Genomic DNA, 13,725 nt, shown 5'->3' on the forward strand with positions numbered 1-13,725 from the left:
GTATCTCCGCAAGTAAAAAAGTTGCCCTACCCGGAAGGGAGGGGATATGGTTTGTCACGCCAAATCTGTTGCACCAAATGATTCTATTTCGCTCGTTAGGTACCCATAAGTATTTTTTCGAACACTTTTAGTTCATAGTTTATGGTACAGACTGATGCCGACCGGTGCCCACGATTCGTTCCGTCAATTTTAGATTTTTGTCGAATGTCGAATTGAATGAAGTTTAAAATATCATTCATATTGCGCCCAGTTATTAGCTGCATTAAAGCACCATGAATTAGAACTTCGTAGTCTACTCAGCGGCCAAGGTTTATTTTTATTAATATTAATTTTGATTTACAAAGCGGCAAAAGAACATAAGGCACGCAACATATTTATCGATTTATTTTCCTCTTCTTTTAACTTTACATCGGAAAACGTACACCCAAGAAAAGGGCAACAATTTAACTGTTCCTTTTTGTGAAATATTACATCCGCATGTATTTTTTTATAAAGTCAGTCTGTTTCTAGATTTTCATAATAATTCACTCCATGTGTGACACGTCACGTTCGCGGTGATATTAGGCGTAAAAACATTTCTGACTTGATTTACACCTGATATAATAATAAACGTTTTAAATCTCCGTTTGTTGTAGAAGTATCAGTGCACTGTTTGGTTAAGTTTGGTTAATGTATTTCCTTTTTGTATTGCCATCACAGTTACACATACAGTTTACCCTGAAGTGCTCATTGTTCATTTGATAGTTCAGTTTTCTTATTATTAATATATTATGGATAGTCGACATTTTGCTCTACTCACTACATCACTTTTAAAGTTGATAGTAGTGTTTTTAGACTGAATAATTACTAAGGATAATAAGAAAAATATCAAATAAAATTTTGTCTTGGATATGTTTCATTTATTACAATTATTGTTTAGTGTTTTTGAGTATGGTAAATGTGAATCTATATTATTTTTTTTGAGACAGGTTTTTGGAAACACGCAGAAACATTTGGGTTTTTGATATATTACTGTTTTTTGTTTGTTAAATAATGCACAATGTTTACATTTGTAACTGAGTAGATTTTCAAAGAAAATGTGTGAAGGTAGTTGAGTCAGTTGAGTCATTTCATAACTGATGTCTTCTCTTCCCAGTCACAAACGTAGCCATTGTGCATTGCGAGTGACAACTCATGCGCATCACCCCACTCTCACAATGCGGGTGTAAACTGTGTACCTCAAGTTGAGCTTAGTTTATGGTATTCTCTGCGTAATCTGTATAACATATGTAATTTGTATGAAAGGGCAATTGTTTAAATATTCAGAAAGCGTCTGGGTAGACTAACGCTTGAATAGTATATGTAAGTTTTTTTTATCACTAACTACTTTACTAAAAAGAAGCATAATTTTCTTGTAAAATGTACAAGTAATATATATATATATATGTATATATAACACATAATACGCGTACTGTATTCTATTTTATATATTGTAATATCGTCGGCTAGTTTCTAGCATCATGTGTTAATTTAGTTGTTATCAAGCTCTGTATATTTACCTCTTTATCTCTTCAATGAGTGAAAAGGTGTATTGAAATTCATGAATCAGAATCTGGAATAAAGTAATTCAAAAATTATTTTGTAATATTAAAAATTTGCCAGCATATTGTTCTATTGCGATCTCCTGAAACTTCCTGAAATATATATATTTTTTTATAAATCTTCATTAAAATACATATGAATTATATTAATAGTACCTAGTATATAAGTATCATATTTTTGCGACATGTTCTTTTATATTGTAAATTTTTTAACAGTGTTTAAACCGTTTTATCATTTGATTTTACTCAAATTTGCATCATACTTACTTTTTTAGAAAACCCGTCTAAATGGCTGATAAATTAAAGAAAAATCCCTGGCATAAAAATGCCAGGGACAAAATTGGCTCCTCGGAAAAGGAAAAAGCGAGTGGAAACCCAATACACTCGCATCCAAGTGAGGATACTAACAGCAGGTTCCAGAAGGCCAGTGCCAGAATGCAGGCATCCGTACGACGCCATATACAAGAATATGAGTCTTCTTCGGATGAAGAAGACCTGGACGAAAATAAAATCCTGAGTTAGTACTAACGATCTAGTAATCGATTGTTCGCAATGATTGGGATGAAAAATTATACTTTTTTTTCACATGTACATTTTATCACGCAGATGCTGTAACGGTCAATTTTATGTCCAGCCTAAAAGACATTAATTTAGGTAGGACAAAAGAGTTTTTGGAACATTCCTTTCAATCTGGAGCTGCAATATGTCTTGTTTGCATTGCATCTGTTAAGAGAACACAAGCAGTGAGTATTTTTACAATCTTCATTATTTATTAAGAAGTTATTTTATTAGGTAGAATATGTATAATTTACATATGTACCTTCCACAGATATGGAGTTGCGAATCCTGCTATACGGCTTTTCATATTCAGTGTATACAGAGGTGGGCAAAGGACACTATCTACCAACAATCTCAAATCACGGAGCCAAACTTGGGTGAGCTGCCAATTCGTGATAACACATTCAAGAAAATTCAATGGTGTTGTCCAAAATGCAGATCTCCCTATAACGAGGTTTGTACAAAAAATGTTTTTGTTGTTGTTTTCTTTACAATCTTAGCTATTCAAATATAATACTTTGACATTCCTTTTTAGATGCAAGTCCCAAACAAGTATGAATGCTTCTGTAAGAAAAAGGTTGATCCTGAATTCCATCCTTGGTCCGTCCCTCATTCTTGCGGAGATATTTGTAATAAACCACTCCTACAACAATGCAGCCATCGTTGCCTTTTACTATGCCATCCAGGTATGTTATAATACTCTTGTCATTACAAACAAATCAATTATGGTGATTAATTATAACTTGTATTACAGAAAATGTTTTCTATAGACAATATTAATTGATCTTTTCTTTCAGGACCATGTCCACCTTGCCCAAAGATGGTTAATTTACCTTGCAATTGCAAACAATCTGCACCAAAGCCTGTCCGATGTAGCGTATCCAACTGGTGCTGTGATCAAACATGCAACAAGTTGCTGGATTGCAACAAGCATAAATGCAGCAAGAAATGCCACAGTGGTGAATGTGACCCATGTTCTCTGTTTAAAGAACAATCTTGCCAATGCAAAAGTCAGATTGATAAGATTCTATGTTCTAAGTCAACTTGGCAATGTAATAAGGTAATATACTTTGCGATTTCTTTTAAAATATCAGATTTATTATTGAGAAAGAAATTCTAAAGACTTGATTACCTTTTTGTAGGTGTGCAGGAAGAAATTAGCTTGCGGCTACCATACTTGTGAGCAAGTTTGCCATTCAACAACCTGCGGACAGTGTCCCTTTACCGGGTTACAAAAATGTCCATGCGGTGCTATAAAAAAGGAAGTCACCTGCCCGAACGAAGTTTCTTCCTGCGGTGGCAGTTGCAATAAAGTCCTAGACTGTGAAAGACACACATGTCCGCATAAATGTCATAAAGACAAATGTCCTCAGGTATATATTTTGGTCACCAATCTTTTTTTGCACAAATAATGTCATATTGCTTAGTTTATTGTAATTTTTCAGTGCTTAGTGTTGGTCGATAAAAAGTGTCGCTGCGAGCTACATACCAAGCAACTACCGTGTAGCAAGCAGTATATGTGTGACACAAAGTGCAAGAATGTAAAGGATTGTGGTCGGCATCCTTGTAACAAGAAATGCTGCTCCGGAGACTGTCTCCCGTGCGACAAGGTTTGTGGCAGGATTCTGCAATGTGGGAAACACAAGTGCATGTCGGTGTGTCACCGCGGACCTTGCTATCCATGTGCACTAACTGCCAAAGTATTTTGCCGTTGCAATCGTACGTTTTACAACGTTCCATGTGGAAGGCAAAAAAAAACAAAACCGCCAAAATGTTATTACAACTGCAGGTATATTCACTTACATGAATTGTGTATTGTATATTTTTTTTATTTTTTTACATCCGTCAATGTATATTTTATTATGTTTTCAGAATACCAAGTGGTTGTGGCCATGACAAAGAAAATATACACAGGTGTCATTTTGGATCGTGTCCGCAATGCAAAGAAAAATGTGGAACTCAACTTTTTTGCGGACATCAGTGCGTAGTTACATGCCACAAGTGTGTTCCAATTGTCACCACTACTAAAGCTGACACTCCATGTGAAATACAGCTGCCGAAGGTAAGTTTACCAGATCAACATTATCCATTGTATAGGAGGAGTAAATAATAAAGATTCTCTAAATTTATGTTTACTTTCAGGTTGAAGTTAGGGCCTTGCCATGTCCACCGTGTAAAATGCCTGTGAAAAAATTCTGTCTTGGTTTCCATGAAGAAACTGAATTCCCGTGTCATTTGGCCCGTACATCATCGTGCGGCAGGAAATGCGGACGTCCTTTACCTTGCACTAACCACAACTGCTCTAAGGAATGTCATTCAGTTCCTGATGAGAAATCATCTGAAGTAAGAAAAAACTTTACATTAAAGAAATTATACTGAAAATGTGTCCTGGACACAACAGGATTCCTGGTTTTGAGTTATTTAGTTTCATTTAGTATTCAATACCACTGAAATCCCATGCAGTCTCTTGAGGGCAGTAAGAGTGTGTATCAGGTTTTTGGGAGAGGCGTGCAAAGAGCTTTACAAACAAGTACATGTGTAGCAAGGATAATTAAACTATTTTCTGGGTTTTTCCATTCTACCACAAACTGTTTATCGCAGTAAAATTTGGTATCCATCAGCATGTGTAAAGTATAGAACGACACACCAATCTGTCTTTGCAAACAATCTCCTCATACATACCTGTCGATTATTCTAACTCCTGACCTGACCTCTTTCAAGTATTTGTAATACTCGATTATACCAACTCTTAATCCATTTCCAACTACGTCCACCTCATAAATTGGTTTCGCTGTTAGTTCTTTCGTTCATTCGTTCCATATATCCAAACACACATTTCTTAATTTGATCAATAATGCTTATCCCTTGCATTCTTTTTTTATTTCATCATTTGAACATCTGTCATGCTTGGTTTTGCTGTACTGAGAGATCGCATTTTGACTGCATTCAGTATACTTTCATCCTTTTACCAAACCATGCTTCACTTCCATACATTAGGGTTGTCAATACTGTTTTTAATTTTTAATTTGTCTTTAGGTCTTGGTGGAATGCGAAAAATGCATAAATCAGTGCAGTTTACCTCGACCTTCTGGTTGTACCCATCCATGCACAAAGCGCTGTCACCCGAAGCCGTGTGACCCGTGCAACCAGTTCCTCAAGAGAACTTGTCACTGCGGACTCACCGAGCTATTCCTACAATGTAACATTTTTACTTTAACCGATGCCGCCAAGAAAGAACAAAGTCTCTCTTGCCAACAACAGTGTATCCGTTTAGTAAGTAAATAATCATATTTTCACATACTTATCTCAGATAATTATATTTTGCTATCTGCTCAATCCATCATACTGACTTGTACAAATATTAACTATCAATTTATTAAATTTTTCAGTTGAAATGTGGTCATCGATGTCACTCCACATGCCATTCCGGAGACTGTCCAACGGATGAAATTTGCACAAGAAAATCAAAAGTCTACTGTTCATGTCGTAGAATCAAAAAAGATATACAGTGTCATTTGGTAAGAAACATTTTTTTTACTACCAGTGTTCTAATATACTATTTAGGCTCTACAGTGTAAATATTTACCATTCATTTTAAAAACATATGTTTGTTAAATAAATATTTTGAAGAGGTTGACACACCCGCCTCAGCAGCAGTGAGATTTTTATAGGAAAAACGGAGAAAAAGGTGCTGGAGGCAGGGGTCAAGTAGGCCGGGATTAATTGAAACTCTATGACACTTCTATCTTCATCGATTTATTAATTGAAACAAAACAAAAAAAAAACCCACCAGTATAACCTTAAAACTAGACACTCTTAAAAACTAATTGTCCTTTATATATAACTTAACCTACACTAAACATAATTATAACTGACTTAATTAACGCTTAAAAATTACCTTATATCTAAACCACTTAATGTCACATCGACGACACTAACACTCGCGGGGCGGCGTCGGCAGGACGACGCAGCCAAGGTTTCCTGGAGACAGGCCCGCGGAAGGGGGGCGCAAGGGGCCGTGTGCGAGGCCGCGAAAGTTGCCCAACACGAAGGGCGCAAGGGGCCGTGTGCGAGGCCGCGAAAGTGGCCCAACGCGGGGGCGGTGTGACATCCCTTGTGCTGATGAGGCGGCCGGCGGGAGAGAGAAGAGCGGCGATCACGTCGAGGCGCTGGGCGTAATCCGCGTATCGAAGAGGAAATACCGGATGACTCGCCCCAGGTCACCTACGTGATGCGCTGCGGAGCGTCCTCCTGACGGTCCGCAAGAGGCCGGCAATCAGCCACAATGATGCACCGCCCCGTCGTCACTTCACAACATTCACTTACACTTGACAACTTAGTTTAGTTTAGTTTGAACAACAACAACAATTTAATTTTATTTGAACTTTACCTCCCCGGTTTCAAACCGGGGAGCTCACGAAGCAACACGTCCAGCCGCAAGGGGCTAAGGACACCGACGTTTTATTTAAACTTAGCCTCCCCGGTTTAAAACCGGGGAGCTCGCGAAACAATACGTCCAGCCGCAAGGGGCTTCGGACGCCGACTTTTTTGCGAAATCGGCCCGAGGATCGTCTCCGGGCTGAGGGCCATAAAAACGCCTAGAGGAAGGGGAAGATAGTTGCCAGGTCAACCCCTGGCATGGAAATTTCCATCCGTCTGGCTCGACCCTTGCAGACAATGGTCCTATACCTGAGCTGACCGTGACTTCAGGCTTCAGGTATATTCGTTGCAATTTGTTAAAGAATATTTATTTAAAAAAATAATAATTTACTTTTATCTGTATAGCAACTGAATTTTCGGCCAGACTAAAAATGCCACACATCAAGGTTATTGATTTTATAATAATAGTAACAGATTCTAAAACACAAATTTAGCTTGCATTTTGTGACCATAGTTTCCGTTATAATTGAAATTACGCTTAAATTTTTCCCTCAATTTTTATTATACCAGGAATACATTCTTTTACAATAAGTGAACACTTGTTTTAGGTGTCAGAAGTTATAATTCCATGTGACGATGTTTGTGAAATAAAGAAAGCGGAAAACATACTCGCTAAACAAGAAGAAGAAAATAAGAAGCGACAAGAAGAGCAAACTAAAAATGAGAGGGAAATGGCTAACTTTGAGAAAAAGTTTGGTAAAAAGAAATACAAACAGCGGAAAGTCATTCAAAATGAAACCCAAACATCTTTGTGGACACAGTACCGCTTTCTGGTATTGTCAGTATTGGTTGTTTTTGTGGCTTTATTCCTGATACTTTACTTTAAATAAACATTAACATTCTTAATTCAAGCAATTATCACCATTTGTGATCAAATCTGTTCTGTAGCTATTTGGGAATTTAATTCTAGAGTTTGATTTAGTCAAATCAGTTGCTCAGCTATTTGAAAATGAATGCTCAAGTTTGATTTAATCAAATTGGTTCTGTAGCTGTTTGGAAAATAAATGCTAAAGTTTGATTTGATCAAATTGGTTCTATAGCTGTTCGGAAAATTAATGCTAATGTTTTAAATAATATTACCGGCATTATTTCGTTTTATCCTCATGTTTTTATAAACCCTTATAAGAACTCAATGGTTCATAGGGCACTGCATCATATAGAAGTAGTGTTATTTTGGTTAATGACTGCCAATGTAAGCTACTGGTGGCCGACACAATGCATTTCAAATTCATTCGAGGCAATTGAAATGCATACATAAATTGACGCATAAACGGAGAAAAGGTGATCAACCCTGCGATTCAGGGTAATATGAAATAAACATGATAATAAAAAGTCACATTTATTTTAAGCCCCCTGGGAATCGAACTCAGGACCTCCAGCATGGTAGCCAAATGCGCTGACCACTACACTATGGAGGTGGACATGTTAGACAGAGACCAACTTGTTTATTACCACAATATACTTGCCAAATTTGCAGTTACATCCAACCATTGACCCAATGCTGCGCAGGGTACTGTATTTGGCTGGTACATTTGCAATCTGATCATTGATACATGAAGATGGGTGATCATTTCAAATTAAATTAAAAATTTAAATTCACTTTAATATCTTTTTCTTATTGGGAATTGAACCCGGGATATTGTGCACGATAGTCTAAACCAGGGGTAGAGAACCCTTACCCTTAAGGTCGTATGCGGCCCATCGACTACTTTGATACAACCTTTTGGCTTGTACCAATTTTAAAAAACAATTTTAATAAAAACTTCTTTTTATATAAAGATTCAGCTTCCATATGTCTGTGTCTGCAAAACTCAAAAAATAGTCAAAGGATTATATAATATACATTTGTATAACATACACATCGCTCACTCCTTTCAAGAACGTCATAAATCAAAAAACCTGATTTTTCAGGAGAATGTTTTTAAAGTTTAAAAATATAATTAAATGTATTAAAAATAAATATCAAGCCACTTATTGAAATTTTTACTTTGTAACAGATCTTTTTAGGTAAAAACTGAAGGTTTTTTCTCCATTTGAAAAATATTTAGTATATTTAAAAACATAATTAAACAATGCCTTTTCTTCAAAATGCAAAAACAACCTTTTCTGCCTTATAGCGGGTAAATATTATGTTTAAAATATGCCTCTTTTGCTGGGATATATTACATATTCTGGGCGTTCCGAAAACATATACAACTGAAAATGGACGATTTTTGATTTATGACGTTTTTGAAAGGAGTGAGCGACATGTTAAACTTTTTATAATAATAATATTAAATTTGATTTGTATGTGTGCATTTTCATTAAAAGTTATTTTATAGCGTTTTTACTAATTTCTAATAGATTTATATTATCCACTGACACTTCGTGATGGAGTTGCATTTTTAATATATTATTATATTAAAACCATTATTTTTAGCTTTTCCATTTTTTTTTATTTGACCAGCGACCGGGTTTCGTCGTTACCGACATCATCAGACTGGTGGGAGGCTATACAAATTGTTATGTTATATATAAAACCTGCCTTGTTTTATATATAACATAACAATTTGTATAGCCTCCCACCAGTCTGATGATGTCGGTAACGACGAAACCCGGTCGCTGGTCAAATAAAAAAAGTGGAAAAGCTAAAAATATTGGTTTTAATCTAATAATATATTTACTAATTTCTATTGTGAATAACAAATATTTGGTATATAGCAAGGTGTCAAGGTTTTTTTACTGCGGCCTTATGTTGAATGGGATAAATAAATATGGGCTTTAGAAATAAAAAGGTTCTCCACCCTTGGTCTATTCTAAACAATTATAAAGCTAAAATATTTTTCATTCGAAGTGGACCTCTTACATACCACCTTTAAAATTAATAATTATCAATGCATGGAATTATTACTTAATTTAATTAAAAATATATTTATTCCAATTTTGCACTTATCAATGTCATCAATTTAAAAACAAATCCTTTCCATGCACACACATTGATGTGGTAACTTTTCTTTATAAATGTAACTATAATGTTAAATTATTATGAAACTCGACCATTACATTTTAAATATTTATTACTTTCTTTATTTAATATACTATTTCAAATAATTCGATTTTTTCATTAATAGATTTGGCAGTCACTTTGTGGTAAAATCTATCCATTTTTAATTAATGTTTTACTTAGTAGTAACTTAACAATCCATAATTAACAATATGACAATGACTATAGACCTATTGTCTATGTTCCCACTGATAAGAAATAAAAAAAATTAAATAAATAAATAAAAATAAGGAACAGCTCCTACCCCCTCTTCAACCTTCAACGTCCCAAGGACCCAACTCTAAAATTTGGAATTAGCTTCACATACGGTGTTTGAAAATGATGCGGGAATGCATCAAAACACGTGTCACAGTAGATTTTAAGAAATAGTAATATTTACTAAGTTAAAAATTGATTAAAAATTTGATTTTTGTTGTAGTTGTTGTTGTTGTTGTTGTTGTTATTGTTTACTTTAAGAACTTAATTTTTTATTGCATTCAAACCATTTCAATAATTTCTTACATTTAAACCACACAGATTTTATCACATTAATATAGGTACATTTAACACATTGTTTGAGGGAAACGCTTAAAAGCGTCTTTTACATACTGTTAGTAGAGAGCAGAAGACGCTTATAAGTGTTCTATTTGCTTACTTTTGGTAGAGCGCAAGAGACGCCTGCAAACATTGTACAGATGGGAATTGGGTTTGCGGTTGCTTGTGTTTAGGATGCCAAGGGTCGGCTATAGACTGTCTGACAACTTATGTAATGCTGACAACTTCGTAGCTAGGAAACCCTAATTAAAGAATTAAAATTTCCTTTCATTTTATATTATTAATGATAATGAACAAATAAATAATGATAGAACATTGAACCAAAATAAAATAAAGAAGAAAATATGTTTTGTTGAGTAAGTTAGATGTTTCAACCCTCCACACTTTATACGAAAGAGCTCAATAAGGTTGTCAACTTTAACACATTTGTATGCTTAGCATAAAAAAGTTATGTTTGATTTTTATTTCATGTTTTATAATTTACATAAGCCTAGCATTAGATATTGGTGTATATTTTGTTTTATATTTTACATTCCCTGTATGTTTTAATTTTTAAAATGTTTTGAAATTTTGTTGTTGATAATTTGTGACTACAAGGATCATTTTCAGGGTATAAATTATGTATGAAATCAATGCCTTCTTTATCAGCTTTATATTATAAAAGCTATGGCTTAAGTTTAAGCAATGTTGCATCAATCCCTATTGGTAAACCAGTTTTCACTAACCACTATATTTTTTTCTCCATAATTGTTAAATTACGGATAATGTAAAAAAAATGTGTATAGATGATTTTATTAGCTATTCACTGATAAATTTTGATAAAAATATTCACTTATAGATCTTGTTTCAAATAATTAAAATGAAAAACAAAAATTACTATTTTGTGACCGTGTTGTTTTCTTCAATTTCGAATCACATACACTGTTGCGAAGACCATATTATTATACCGTATGATCTAGAAGGTATTGAAAGAGTAAAAGAGTAATCAATCTCCTTTTGTGAGTTACCCTTTAAGTTAGATTAAGCTTTCAATAAAAATTATGTTTTATTATGAGAATTTTCATTTTGTGTGTTTAAAAAATTTATAGATGTATACACTCAACTATTATTCAAAATTGAATTTATCGATCTGCATTTTTAATTGAATTTAAAACGAGTTATTGTTCAATTTGTATCTTTACAAACATAAATTTTGTCTGCACCATTTTTGCAATAATTATATAATTGCACAATAAAAACTTTTGACTATCTATAATGCGTGTTTCTTTTATTTTAAATGCCTGTCTCCATGTATTTACTATTCAGACGAATACCGGTTTGAATAGATATCTAGATTTTCTTAACCCTATTATACCACAATGTAATAATGTGAAAATTAATATACAGTGAAACCTCTATCTATCGTTCCTCGAATAATCGTTTCCCCGGATGTGTCGTTTATTTCTTCTATCCCGACTTAATTTCATACTAAACTAAACCGCATCGATTGTTTCTCTATCACCATTTATCGTTCGAATTAAGCTGCATATTTTATACATTTTGTCTGCTTTTTTACATTATTTCCAATTTTCTTACATTGGACGGCAACGTATGGGATAGAAACTATCGAAAGCTTGTGTAACCGATAGCAGGAGAGGTCGATATTGATGAAAAGGAGCCGCTGCCTGTACCTGCATTTCCAGAAGCGTGCACACTCTTTGAAAGAAAACTTTCTACAACGCACATTCAATAACCGATGCTGAAAAAAATACTATTTGCAAAGCCGAAAATATACTATTGACTTACGAAAATAAAACAGTTAAAAAACAAAAGTAATTTTTAAATTCTATTCAGGTTTGTATATATATTTTTTTAATAAATACATTTGCATCTGAAACATGCATTCTTCTCAGAATTTTAGCCTACGAATGGTTATGCAGATTGGGAGGATGGTATCTTCACTCGGTCGTATCTATTTGCGTATTGACCTCTTAATCCCGCATTCATTGTTTTCCTGCATTCATAGTTTATTTTAATAGGTCCCTTAAAAAACGATAGATGGAGGTTTCACTGTAAATCTAGAGTTACTATAAAAAGTCACAGACTGAGTGGATTCTTATCCAAGTTATTAAATATTCTACTACGTTCAATAAAGCACAAATATCACCCTGTCACAAATGTCAAAAAACTGCCAGTTGATCCAACCATTAACTGAAATTTGAATGTGATACCATAAGGTGAGGGTTTGAACCGTGCATAAGAAATATAAGGTGAGACTTACAACTGAGTAGACTCTAAGAAATAATAAATTTGGATAATTTGTTTAGCGCAATTTTCGTAAAATACTACCTTGATGGACGCTTCACTTTGAATGAATCGGGGAAAATATTATGGTGGAAATGAAATGATTTTTCTAAAGATCATAAAGTTTAGAATTCTGATGAGGATATCATTTAGTACTATATTTCGTCTTATGATACATCTATTCTATGATCGGGAGTGGGGTATCCCAGTTCAATCGTATCTCCTTGATATGGTTAAGGATGTCATTTTGCAATATATTTTGTCTTATGATACATGTATTCTATGATCGGGAGGGGGGTACCCCAGTTCAATCGGATCTCCTTGATATGGTATTCCGATAAGGATGTCATTTTACAATATATTTTGTCTTATGATACATCTATTCTATGATCGGGAGGGGGGTATCCCAGTTCAATCGTATCTCCTTGATATGGTATTCCGATAAGGATGTCATTTTGCAATATATTTTGTCTTATGATACATCTATTCTATGATCGGGAGGGGGGTATCCCAGTTCAATCGTATCTCCTTGATATGGTATTCCGATGAGGATGTCATTTTGCAATATATTTTGTCTTATGATACATCTACAAGGGAGTCCTGGTTCCAACCCTAATGTATGGAAGTGAAACGTGGAGTTGGCAAAAGAAGGATGAAAGTAGACTGAATGGAGTCGAAATGCGATCTCTCAGAAGAATGTGCGACAACGATGTATGATAGATGTTCGAATAGTGAAATAAGGAAGGAATGCAAAGCTGAGATAAGCATTATCGATAAAATTAAGAAAGGTGTGTTGAGATGGTTTGGACATGTAGAACGAATGGGTGAGGAAAGAACGGTAAAATAAATTTAAGAGAGGAATGTAATTGGAAAAAGGAGCAGAGGAAGAGACCGAGAAAAACTTGGCACGATCAGGTATGCCAAATACTTGAAAGCGGTCAGGTTAGGAGTCGTAACAATCGGCGGGTATGTATGAGCAGATGCATGAACGTGGAAGAGGCAAAGACAGAGTGGTGTGGCATTCTATTATCTCTGCTTACCCCTGCGGTGAAGCGGCGTGATGGTTAGTTTTTTAGTTAGTTATGATACATCTATTCTATGATCGGGAGGGGGTATCCCTGCCCAACTGTATCTCCTTGATATGGTATTCCGATAAGGATGTCATTTAGTACTATATTTCATCTCATGATATATTTTTTTTTACGATTGGAAGGGCAATATCCCTGTTGAATCATACCTTCTTCATATAGTAATCCGATGAGGATATCATTTAGCACTTTATTTCAT

The 13,725-nt window shown here is 34.7% G+C and overlaps 1 protein-coding gene across 10 annotated transcripts; it reads left to right on the forward strand.

The window, feature by feature from the left end:
• The first annotated feature begins 134 nt into the window (after positions 1–134).
• On the forward strand, positions 135–8,177 carry LOC148312886 (NF-X1-type zinc finger protein NFXL1). Of its 10 annotated transcripts, none has more exons than XM_088271434.1 (14): positions 498–671; positions 969–1,341; positions 1,856–2,097; positions 2,187–2,323; positions 2,410–2,592; positions 2,674–2,824; positions 2,936–3,198; positions 3,281–3,511; positions 3,584–3,927; positions 4,011–4,200; positions 4,281–4,481; positions 5,175–5,411; positions 5,528–5,656; positions 7,127–8,177. In XM_088271434.1, exons 3-14 carry the CDS (start codon positions 1,869–1,871, stop codon positions 7,406–7,408), a joined length of 2,577 nt encoding a protein of 858 aa, XP_088127560.1. In that variant the 5' UTR covers positions 498–671; positions 969–1,341; positions 1,856–1,868; the 3' UTR covers positions 7,409–8,177. The 10 variants fall into 10 exon arrangements, with proteins under 10 accessions (XP_088127544.1, XP_088127560.1, XP_088127588.1 ...); XM_088271462.1 differs by having other exon boundaries at positions 1,136–1,341; XM_088271452.1 differs by having other exon boundaries at positions 498–665; positions 1,136–1,341.
• Positions 8,178–13,725: the final 5,548 nt, after the last annotated feature.

This window comes from Brachycentrus maculatus, unplaced genomic scaffold, assembly GCF_059751285.1.
Source record: "Brachycentrus maculatus isolate JH-2025_06_01 unplaced genomic scaffold, ASM5975128v1 h1tg000029l, whole genome shotgun sequence".
Taxonomy (NCBI): Eukaryota; Metazoa; Arthropoda; class Insecta; order Trichoptera; family Brachycentridae; genus Brachycentrus; species Brachycentrus maculatus.